This window comes from Gymnodraco acuticeps, unplaced genomic scaffold (genome assembly GCF_902827175.1).
Source record: "Gymnodraco acuticeps unplaced genomic scaffold, fGymAcu1.1, whole genome shotgun sequence".
NCBI classification, from domain to species: Eukaryota; Metazoa; Chordata; class Actinopteri; order Perciformes; family Bathydraconidae; genus Gymnodraco; species Gymnodraco acuticeps.
Genome location: NW_022989857.1, coordinates 116,289 through 128,736, shown reverse-complemented (window position 1 = coordinate 128,736; position 12,448 = coordinate 116,289). Strand labels below are relative to the sequence as shown.

General features: G+C 43.5%; 1 protein-coding gene across 4 annotated transcripts in view; it reads left to right on the top strand.

Moving 5' to 3' along the window:
- The window catches only part of LOC117562308 (WD repeat-containing protein 7), a 113,393-nt gene that overhangs the window by 34,210 nt on the left and 66,735 nt on the right, over nt 1-12,448 (top strand). For all 4 annotated transcript variants that reach the window (XM_034240118.1, XM_034240126.1, XM_034240110.1 and 1 more), the window contains 3 exons: nt 5,120-5,353; nt 5,831-6,124; nt 6,895-7,091. In XM_034240118.1, the coding sequence (XP_034096009.1) occupies nt 5,120-5,353; nt 5,831-6,124; nt 6,895-7,091 (725 nt within the window). The remainder of the gene's footprint in view (nt 1-5,119; nt 5,354-5,830; nt 6,125-6,894; nt 7,092-12,448) is intronic.

Here is a 12,448-nt window from a genome sequence, read left to right as displayed (position 1 = left end):
ATATTCTTTGCAAGCTTTTGCGGGGCCACATAAAATGAAGTCGCGGGCCGGATTTGGCCCCCGGGCCTTGAGTTTGAGACCCCTGCCTTAAGTACAGTACATTAGCCTGTATGCCCATGATAAATTGCCTTAGCTAAACCTTGAGCTAACGTATCCATTAGCTAGTAGCCAACCTTAGTTAACTATGTTTGTTTTTGTCTTTTAGCTAATTAGCTGTAAACTCGAGGCACTGGCAGTTTAGTAATTTGTTCATCTCCACTCACCTTAAAACAAGCCAAGAAAAGCCGGCATAACATGGGACTGTAAAGTGGGAGGGTGCTGCTACTGTCTGTCTGAAGGGACGTAAGTGGGAGGTGCTGCATACCCTTCTGTCTGAAGCGACATGTATTGGGAGTTCATGACTACCCTGTCTTTCTGAAGGGAACTGTAAAGGTGGGAGGTGCTGCTACCACCGGTCTTCTAGGGACTGTAGTGGGAGGTGCTGCGACCTGTCTGTCTAAGTTACTGTCAAGTGGGAGTTTCTGTACCTAGTCTGTCTGAAAGTGACTGTTGAAGTTGGGAGGTGCCTTCTACCACCTGTCTGTCTGAAGGGACGGTACAGTGGGAGGTGCTGCTACCCTCTGTCTGAAGGACTGTAAAGTGGAGTTGCGCTACCTGGTCTGTCTGAAGGGACTGTCAGTTGTGATTTGCTGGCTATCTGTCTGTCTGAAGGGACTGTGAAGTGGGAGGTGCTGCTACCTGTCTGTCTGAAGGGACTGTGAAGTGGGAGGTGCTGTTACCTGTCTGTCTGAAGGGACTGTAAAGTGGGAGGTGCTGCTATCTGTCTGTCTGAAGTGTAGTAATAGTGGGAGGTGCTGCTACCTGTCTGTCTGAAGTGACTGTGAAGTGGGAGGTGCTGCTACCTGTCTGTCTGAAGTGTAGTAATAGTGGGAGGTGCTGCTACCTGTCTGTCTGAAGGGACTGTGAAGTGGGAGGTGCTGCTACCTGTCTGTCTGAAGTGTAGTAATAGTGGGAGGTGCTGCTACCTGTCTGTCTGAAGTGACTGTAAAGTGGGAGGTGCTGCTACCTGTCTGTCTGAAGTGTAGTAATAGTGGGAGGTGCTGCTACCTGTCTGTCTGAAGGGACTGTGAAGTGGGAGGTGCTGCTACCTGTCTGTCTGAAGGGACTGTAAAGTGGGAGGTGCTGCTACCTGTCTGTCTGAAGTGTAGTAATAGTGGGAGGGGCTGCTACCTGTCTGTCTGAAGGGACTGTGAAGTGGGAGGTGCTGCTACCTGTCTGTCTGAAGGGACTGTAAAGTGGGAGGTGCTGCTACCTGTCTGTCTGAAGGGACTGTAAGGTGGGAGGTGCTGCTACCTGTCTGTCTGAAGGGACTGTAAAGTGGGAGGTGCTGCTACCTGTCTGTCTGAAGGGACTGTGAAGTGGGAGGTGCTGCTACCTGTCTGTCTGAAGTGTAGTAATAGTGGGAGGTGCTGCTACCTGTCTGTCTGAAGGGACTGTAAAGTGGGAGGTGCTGCTACCTGTCTGTCTGAAGGGACTGTAAGGGGGAGGTGCTGCTACCTGTCTGTCTGAAGTGACTAGTAAAGTGGGAGGTGCTGCTACCTGTCTGTCTGAAGTGACTGTAAAGTGGGAGGGGCTGCTACCTGTCTGTCTGAAGGGACTGTAAAGTGGGAGGTGCTGTTACCTGTCTGTCTGAAGGGACTGTAAAGTGGGAGGTGCTGCTACCTGTCTATGCCGTGTAAAGGGGAGGCCTGTACCTGTCATGTCTGAAGGGACTGTGAAGTGGAGGTGCTGCTACCTGTTCTGTCTGAAGGGACTGTAAAGTGGGAGGTGCTGCTACCTGTCTGTCTGAAGGGACTGTAAAGTGGGAGGTGCTGCTACCTGTCTGTCTGAAGGGACTGTATAAGTGGGAGGTGCTGCTACCTGTCTGTCTGAAGGACTAGTAAGTGGGAGGTGCTGCTACCTGTCTGTCCTGAAGGGACTGTAAAGTGGGAGGTGCTGCTACCTGTCTGTCTGAAGGGACTGTAAAGTGGGAGGTGCTGCTACCTGTCTGTCTGAAGGGACTGTGAAGTGGGAGGTGCTGCTACCTGTCTGTCTGAAGGGACTGTAAAGTGGGAGGTGCTGCTACCTGTCTGTCTGAAGGGACTGTAAGGTGGGAGGTGCTGCTACCTGTCTGTCTGAAGGGACTGTAAGGTGGGAGGTGCTGCTACCTGTCTGTCTGAAGGGACTGTAAAGTGGGAGGTGCTGCTACCTGTCTGTCTGAAGGGACTGTAAAGTGGGAGGTGCTGCTACCTGTCTGTCTGAAGTGACTGTAAAGTGGGAGGTGCTGCTACCTGTCTGTCTGAAGGGACTGTAAAGTGGGAGGTGCTGCTACCTGTCTGTCTGAAGGGACTGTAAAGTGGGAGGTGCTGCTACCTGTCTGTCTGAAGGGACTGTAAAGTGGGAGGTGCTGCTACCTGTCTGTCTGAAGGGACTGTAAAGTGGGAGGTGCTGCTACCTGTCTGTCTGAAGGGACTGTAAAGTGGGAGGTGCTGCTACCTGTCTGTCTGAAGGGACTGTAAGGTGGGAGGTGCTGCTACCTGTCTGTCTGAAGTGTAGTAATAGTGAGCATAACATGTTTACTTCTCTTTAGGTTTAGTGTAATTGGTTTTATAATAGCTGCTGATGGTAAATACCCACGGTTATATCAGAAGACCGTAATTCGTCCCAATTATCATTAATTCTAATAACTGCAACGTTCAGCCCGCACCTGTTTGGGGGACAAACCTCCTTTTTGCACACACGTACACTTGCAGCTGAGACACATACACACACACACACACACACACACACACACACACACACACACACACACACACACACACACACACACACACACACACACACACACACACACACACACACACACACACACACACACACACACACACAAAATGTCTCAGCTGCAGGTGTATAGTGTCTTTTGCTCGGTCCGGAGTCTTTTATGATAATAATTGTTATCAGCTTTTATGGCATTAAAGGTTAAAACGCTTTACTTAAAGGTACAGTGTCTTGTTCCGAGCCACCTGCTCAATTAAAATAGATGTGCAGTGTCTCACCTCTAGTGATGTCTTCAAATAGCATGAATCCAGTTATTAAATGAAGTCATCCTTTAGTCACAGACGTCTTAAACTAACTTACAGTGGGGCAAGAATATTAACAACTCCACACACTCCTCTAAAATGTCGGAGGCGACCTGCTCTGGTCTAAAATCAGAAACAGACTTTAGAAAAGCAAATAGTAAATCCTCCATGAAACACAGTCAGAGGTAAATTCCAGTGTTGCCCTTTTTCTCATTATTTCCTCCCTCCATGCTTCCCTTAATCACTTCTTCCCGCCCTTCCTCCTCCTCCTCCCTCCAGATTCCCTCCTCTTCCTCACAGTGATGCCTCTAACAGGATCGCAGTTGTCTGATTGCAGTTATCAGGTCATTAACATGTAAACAGACAGCGCTGCTCTGCATACGGCTCAATGCAGGTGTCTCTGCTAATACTATTAAAATCGAGCGATATGGGAGTATTGGTGGCAATTACAGCTAATGGGTTGTGTGTGTGTGTGTGTGTGTGTGAATGACAGTTTGTATTAAAAGGACTGACTCATTTATTAGATCATTATTCTCTGATGTGGTATAATTGGTTTTGCTAAATGTGGTAATGAAAGCTTCACTTATGAGTATATTTCATATTCAAAATGGATAAAAGGTTTCATGTGAAAGGTGTTATTGATGGTGGTTTTTCTTTTTGCCAAGCGTTTTGGTGTAATAGCCCATTTACTACAGCTTTTTTGTGAATTATCCCCACTGTTGCCATCAGGAACATTTCAAAGCTGCTAAAATATGTCCCAAGATAGCTCTAAGCGCCTGTTATCTTAGTATTTTCCTTTTTTACCATATGATACGATAATTACATTTAAAGGGGCCCTATCCTGCTGATGTTCAGGTGTATATCAGTGTGTAGTGTCTCTACATGTCTTCATGCTTTAATGTTCAAAAAGCTCTTAATTTTTCTCATACTGCCTGTGCTGCAGCAGCTCTTTTCACCCTCTGTCTGAAACCAGAGCCCAGTCTGCTCTGATTGCTGGCCGGCTCTGTTGTGATTGGTCAACCTTATGGCGAGTTTCCACTGCAGGCCTCGCTCGGCCTCGCTCGGTTTGGTTAGGCCTTATTAGGCCCGGCTCACTTTAATGCTGCGCTTCCATTACAGTTTAGGAACTGGGGCAGTTACTATAGTAACGCAGTGTAGGCGGAGCCGTGACGTCATCTTCAATGAGAGCCCCAGAAAAACAACACAGCCGTTAGCTCTTAGCACTCAGAGCTCACAGCTCTTCATATCTGTTCAGAAACTAGACAAAAGTTAAACAAGTACAAACCACAGACTGCCTGTGTCATGGAGAATACAGTCGCTGGTTTATTTATGTCTGTGTAGGCCGTTGTTGTGAGTGTGGACGGTCGGAGCATATATAACGTTAGCTTAGCCGATCTCCATTCAGAAAACACGCATTTTAAAAGGGTGCTTCTCCTGCCGTCTGTCTGCAGACTTGTCAAAGCATTAATTCATGGTTTTTACTATCCGGTATCAGTATGTTGTTACTTCGGCATCATTTTGAAATGTGTATTACAATTAAATCACGGTCAAATATGTTCATCTTGTTGTAGTTGTAGCCCCCTTGCCAGCGATTCTCTCTCTAGTTTAGCATACTCAGCCTTGTTGTTCCTGGCCCTAGAACCACGATTTTATGGGGCCAGAAAAACTGTGAATTAGGACCCGCTAGCCGGTACTAGGCCAAGTGGATACGCAACCAAAAACGGGCCCCGCACAGCTCGGCACGCTTAAAGCGAGCTACCCGCTGCAGTGGAAACGGGCCATTAGATATGTCCCGTCCCATTAGCCTATCACGTACAATGTGTTGGAGTGCTAGCCAATAGACGCACGAGTATTACATGGTGATGCCATTAAGTGACCATTTGCAACATGAGGACAGATATTAAGACACGATACCAGGAAACAGACAAGGGCACAATGTGGGGGTTTCTGTGTTCAATTGATCCTTAATTATAGTTTTCTTCATGTCTCTTTCCCTCCAGGGCAACCTGCCGAAATACTCCCACAATGCCCTGGTGGTGCAGGCGATGAAGACCAACCTGACGGACCCCGACATGCACGTGCTGTTCTTCGACGTGGAGGCCGTGATCATCCAGCTGCTGACGGAGGAGGCGCAGAGACCCAGCCCCACCCTGGTGTCTCCAGAGACGCTGCAGAAGAGCCAGGCCGGGGCCGACAAGGGGGGGTCCTTCCTGGCCAACAAGATCTTCAAACAGGTCAGTCAACGCAGAAGGGGAAAAAGCAGAAAATCTGTTCTTAACATTAAAATGAGTTTTATTGCTTTCTTTTCTCATTTTCTGTGTGTTTTTCGTTCTTTCTCTTCGTATAAATAGTCCGTGAAAACTGTAGTCTCCTTGGTTATATGCTTATACTTTGCTTTCCTTTGCTAAATGATAGCATATTGCACTTCTTTAAGTTGTAACGTAAAACCTTGGTTATGCACTTTAGAATAAATATATAGTAATACAAAAAATCTGCATGTTTTAAACCGGAAATCAAAGGTTTTAAAGCGTAATTGTTTCAAAGTATAATGTGATAGCATTTATCGCAACTTTTAATACTATTCCACTTTTCAGTACTGTAAAAAGTTCAACTTGTGTGAACCCATCTTAGTTTTAAACTGGAAATTAAAGGTTTTAAAGCTTAATATTATGTCTCTTTGTTGAAATAAACCTGTCTCCTGTTCATATCAGGTGAAGGAGACGATGAAGGAGACCATCAAGGAGCACCTGCTGGACGAAGACGAGGAGGAAGAGGAGGAGATGAGGAGGCGGGAGGAGAAGTCCAAGTCTCTCAGCCTGCTGGAGTACAACCTGACGATGGACACGGCCAAACTCTTCATGTCCTGCCTGCACGCCTGGGGTCTGAACGAGAAGCTGGACGGCATCTGCCTGGAGCGGCTGGGCATGCTCAGACCGCACTGCCCCATCTCCTTCGGCCTGATCTCCAGAGGAGGTCACATGTCCCTCATGCTGCCCACCTTCAAGGTACTGACGGGTCTCACCTGGGTGCTGTCTGTGTCGCTCTCTAATCAGACTGAAACTGACCTCTGACAGAAAATAGAAAAACAATCCTGTATGAGCCTCACTATGACACGATACCGAAGCAGAAATATATATGTTGGAACATTTTTAAATAACTAGCAAGTTATATAAAACAAACATATTAAACGTAGCGTATAACAATATCAATAACAATTTAGATTGTGTTATATATCTTCCCTTTATCGTCAGAAACAGATTTATTTATCCCGGGGAAAATGTGGTTTCGTTACAGTTCCTCCAGTTTAGGATAAAGTTAAAGTAAAATGTCCAAAGAACAAAGAAATATTCATCTAAGCTTCAGATGTCAAAATGTGTATATTGTACCACAATGTCGGTCTATTGTTTCAGAGAGCCTCCCCCATATAAAGATCATATCTTACTTATTATCCCTAAGCAAACGTAAGAAAACTTTGCACTCTGTCGTCTCAGTTCTGTGCAATGAGAAGAAAGTAGAATCCAGTCTCAACCTAAGTGATAAAGTCTTCTGCAACATGATGGAGCAGAACGTTTTCACCAGTCAATAAAGGCAACACAGATCATGTTTCAAATCAAGTATACAAATGTTTTCACTCTTCTAATATCGTTGAGATGAGAGCAGAAGGCAAACACAGTCCAGACAGACTCTGAGCAACACACACAAGTATCAAACACACACACTCCTGTTGACCCTTCGTAGCACTTCCCTGGTTCATCTGTCTGCCTCTGTTTCCCAGGAGTCTCTGCTGCGACAGTTGTCCCTGGCGACGGGTCTGAAGCTGACTCTGACGGACATCGTGGGGAAGGGGACGTACGGCGTGTCGAGAGCAGTCACCACGCAGCACCTGCTGTCCGTCATCTCTCTGGCCAACACTCTGATGGGCATGACCAACGCCACCTTTGTGGGAGAACACATGAAGAAAGCCCCCGTCAGGTAACGTTTTCCTGTTGACTCCGTTAAAAGCAAACTCAAAACCCATCTCTTCGCATCTGTCTTCCTTGTAAACTCATTTCCATCACCTAGTTTCGGCTCATCCTTAGCCATCACTTCAGTCACATACTTTTATCCCATGGCATGTTTTTATAATTGTTATGCTACTTTGTAAGACTCTCTAAACTTATATTTTCATATCGTTGTGCTGTTGTTAGGCCTCATTTTACTTGGGATGATTAGGTTGCTCAGTGTCTGTCGATATAACTTTAAAAGTTATAATTTAAATGGAACTGTTTCAAGCTTGTGCAGAAGTTCTTCTGTGCCCAAGTGGCCAAAAGCCCCCCCAAAAACATGTTCCAGGTTTAAGTACAGTAGACAGTGTATTTGATCAAAATCTTAACCAACATTTGGAACAACATGGACTGTACCTTCTGAAACACTTTCCGGTTAAGGGTCATTCTACAGAAAAGGTGGAAGTGCTGTCACTTACTTTTGCAGACACCAAAATACATGATGTTGACCTAATACTCACATTCATTATATATGTTGAATAAATAGAGATTATCTTTGCAATGGTACGAAATAAAAAATAAAAATAAATGGTTGTATACGTAAATTGCAATTTATTTAAAATGCCAAGTTCAAGGAACTGCCTTGTCACTTTGATCATACATGGAAGTGGAGCCGATAGTTTTAATTTAAAAGATTTTTTTTTCAATAAATAAATCAAATGTATATTTACATAACATTACATACATTAAATATAACACTGAAATGGTAAGAAAAAACGCAAATTATTATTAATATCAAATAAATGTCAGTCACCCAAAATTACGTCATTGGTGTTACTGCTACACAAAACGCTTTTATTTTGAAGTAATGTACTGTCTCTGAAGTGCCTCCTGTACCAAGAGATCATTTGAGGCAGTGCAGTGGACAAAGACATAAGGAAAGTCAGATACTTCTTACTTTGTTTGTTAAAGGTGTCATTTTATCTTCAAATTGTACGTGCGTCTTTCAAGTCTGTCATTAGTGTTACTCATTGCATAGCCCTAGGGGTGAACATTTGAATGGGAAAATGTATTGTATTGAAGAGTTAAACGATTTTGATATTGACTGAAGCCATATTTGACACATTGCAGCCATTTTGTTAAAATGGTAGTGTTTTCTCCAAATTGTCACTGGTGTTACTCTTCTTCCTGGTAACACGTAACACCAGTGACATTTCTATACAAATAAGCTTTGTATAAAGTAGAAAAAAAAATAAAAAATACTTTAAGCTCTACTTGTTGTGGATTCATCAAGTTAAGAGTTAGTTATTGCTATTTAACAGGTTTTAGATGTTTTTAGAAGGAATATATTTCAGCAGATTTGTATCACCCAGATTCCACCTTTTCTGTAGAATGACCCTTAAACCTAATTGACAATTTGGGGGACCTATCATGCAAAATGCACTTTTTGATGTCTTTTATACATAAACATGTGTCCCCGGTGTGTAGGGTTGGGAACCGAAACTCGGTTCCAGATGAGAACCGATAAGAAAATGCCGGGTACCGGGTACCCATACAAAATACACAATTTCGGTTCTGCTTAACGGTTCCTAAACGCGGTAGACCCTGTATTCCAGCGGGTCAGTCTGCACCGCGGTGCTGCGGTGACCCGGTGGAATACAGGGCGGACCTGGAGAATCACAGAACGGCCGGTCGTCAGCGGGCCGTTGACGGCCGGCTCGGTACGCTGACGGCCGGCAACCGCCCTTCATTTTTTCAAACGGCATCATATAAATTGCGCTGACAGGCGACAGAGGTCCACAGTTGCCCCGCAGCGATGCTCCCCCGCCCTCCCGTAGACATTTCACGAGCTCAGTCACTTCATAACACCAAAGATAGGTCGCGGTAAACACTCTGAAGTGAGGCTCCACTACACTAAAAAAGAAAAAGAAAAGGCAAAGTGTAATGCCTGTTAATAGCTTGCCACAGGCATAGCTCAGTTAAAATAAAGCACAGCTATTGTGCAATACATTTGTATTGCATGTATATTTTTTAGTAACAATTTCAGTTAAAGCTTTTAAGAATAAATATATTGTTGTTATCTAAACGTTTGACCTCTTTATTTTACAATTTTGGAATCGAAACGGGGAATCGATAAGAACCGGAATCGATAAGCAGAACCGGAATCGAAATCGGAATCGATAAATTTCAAACGATACCCATCCCTACCGGTGTGTCAGGGAACTCATGCAGCGTCAGAAAATAAAACCCTCTCTCTTTTCCTCCGTACCCAAATCTCTAAAAACGGGGTACAACGGAGCTGATCCAGATTTGCGTCCGATATGACGTAATATCTGAAATGTGGACCCACGGCCCAATCAGAAACGTTGCTATCAGAAACAATGCCCGACTCTTTTGGACGTAATATGGTCGGTGTTTACATTAGCATCGCTAACACTCAGAGCTAACCTGTACTGGAGAGCATGTGTGTGAAGAAGCAGGAAGTAAAAAGGAACTCACCTTGTGGTGTAACCGGCAAGAGAGAAAGCCTTTGAGCTCCAAACTGTTTCAGAGAGAATCCTTGATAATCCATGATATGGCGTTTCATCACGGCAGCATTTACTTTAGACAGTAGCTGCCGGGTCCCGCATGAGCTCAGCCCCCTCCTTTTTATTTAATCAATTATTTTTTTGTACTCAAAATCAGCACTTTAGAAACAGGAAGTGAAATAGAGGGATATGAGGCATGGCTAGAATGGGTGATCTGTTTGGTATTTTGAGCAAAACACTTCATAGACATGTTTTTTTATATATTTTTATATATCTGAGACCTATGCTATTGCCTAAAAATAGCATGATAGGTGACCTTTAAATTAAAGATTTTTACTTTTACACTCGCATCATTGTTGTGGACGTCAGTCAGTAAAATCATCCCAGATTCCGGAAAAATCTTTGGAGCACTGCTCAAAAAAACAAAACCATACATTTGGTATAAACAAAGAGGCAGAGATCAAGATGTATTTATTTTGTATGTATTTAATAGAACATCTTAATCCAAGCTCATCATATCTGGATTTACCAGATTCAACCTGATCTGGCATCAGTAAAATTATCTGAATCACAAAGTAAATCCAGAACGAACTGAAATGAAACTGATTTCGAAGCACGAAACCCAGACGCTGCTCACCTAAACAAGAACACCAGCAGTAGCTGAAGTTCAACTGCTGTCTTGTGTGTGTGTGTGTGTGTGTGTGGCTGATTGTTTAGTCTGTCTGAGCTCTTATTGTGCTGTGAAAGATTTAACATGGAGGTCCTGCTGCTGTAACACCGACACAACATTTCATTATTTCGTCAATCCTTCACAGCATACCTGCAGGGAGGGTGAGCAAGGCAGAGAGAGAGAAACACAGAGAGAGATGTGTAAAGAAACACCGGGTGGACTGGTTGCTTTTGTTCAGCTTATTCCACTTGTGTTCAGTCTGTTATTTTGTTATCTTTGTGTTTAATCATCTTCACTTAATAAGGTAACATTAGAACATCTGAAACAGTCTTTCACTGTTTTCAATATCCTCTTATACTTTAATTTACTTAATGAGATGAAAATAACTGATGTCTCTCAGTGGAGTAGCTAGCCTGACATAGCCCAACCAAGTTGCTAATTTCAATGAATACAATTAGGAACCAATCCGTTATATTTCTTTTTTCAAAGGACTAAGACCATAAGGCCTCTTGAAGCAATTGGACATATCTAAAAAATAAATAAAAAATAGAGTGGTTCAAGGGAATTAATGAGTTAGCATTATGCCAAGTCAACGTTTTTGAGCGTGCTTTTGGTTTGACGCCTGCAATTATTCTAAAATCCAATCGAGAAAATCTCATTGCTCTTTGTTGTGTGAGCACTCGATTCAGGGTCTGCCTACAAAAGTACTTTAAAGTTATATGAATCACCCAACATTGAAGACCTTTGTTAATTATGCCTAGACAGGGGGTCCGCGGGGTCTTAAAAAGTACTAAAAGTTGATAAATCAATTTAGCGAAAATGAAGGCTATTAAAAAGTATTAAACGGCATTTTCCAAGGTATTACATGTTGTAGCTTGTTTTCAATAAGTATATAGATGGTCCAAAGAGGTTGTATTCTACAGTCTGCCTGAATGTAATCATGGCGTAGGTGTGTAGTGTGATTCTGTGTAGTTTATTTATGGCATCCCGTTGGATTTGACGTCATCTGAACAGGACATCGCGCGCTCACTGCTTGATAGCGCGGAGGTCCGTTTACGCCGGTTGCTAAACAACATCGTTATGGGGAAATGCAAGTCTGCGTCCAAATGGTTGGAAGATAAGGAGGAAGGACAATCAATACTGTATATAGTCAATGTGAGGTGAAGTGTGTCGCCAAGGTAACCGGTTAAAACTCAAAGTGGCGATGAGGTCTTCAAATGTATGGAAAGGGTCTTAAAAAAGGTCTTAAAAGGTTTTACATTGACTTCAGGATTCCTGCATATACCCTGCTGGAGCTAAAAGAGGGCTGCATGTCCCCCTACATTTAACGCCCATCAGCTTCCGTGAAAATACCAAATGCAACGAAATTCGCTTTACGTCATACACCTCATTCACATCAACCCATTGACTTTGTTTCACACGCAATGATTCAAGGCTTGCTACCTGATGAAACTCTTGCTTCTCAAGACAATAAGAATCGCAGAAGTTTCCTATTTTAAAAAGCGACACTCAAGTCAGAAATTATGAGAAAAATACAAGTTGCAAAGAAATCTGATAAAGCAGACTGAGCTGATATCCAAGAAAGAAATGGGACCAGAAACAAAGAGGCCAGGAAAACTTTAAAAGCTGTTCATTACTTCCTCAGAAGAACTTCTCCTCTTTCCAAATCAGAGCAGGTGATGGAGCAGCTACAGATGGAGAAAGACTTCTTAATAAAACTCAAACCGGACTTCTCCATAGCCGTCCAAACCCTAGCTCTCAATATTTTAACGTGTTTGGGGATTTTGGCTTTTTCATGTTCCCCATCTCACATTTATGACGGCAGGAACGTTTCTTCCCTGCATGCTGGGGTTTGAAAAGAAGCGCTCCTGAACTCTTAGTGTTTTAGTATTTCATCACAACACGACAGCACTCCCTCCCCCAGCTCTGACTGAGGCTTGAGTTGTTCGTGAAGCCCCTGAAGTCCTGCTGTTGATGAAACTAAAACATCAGAAGTCCAACTCAAAGTAGAAAAACACAGCTACCTGTCGACATCTATTGAAGCTACTTCTTCAACAAGTCATACAAAGCTCTTTGTTCCTAAGGATATTATTAAAAGTATATCCGCTCAATGTCCAATCACATCTGAGGCACATTTCAACGCTTATA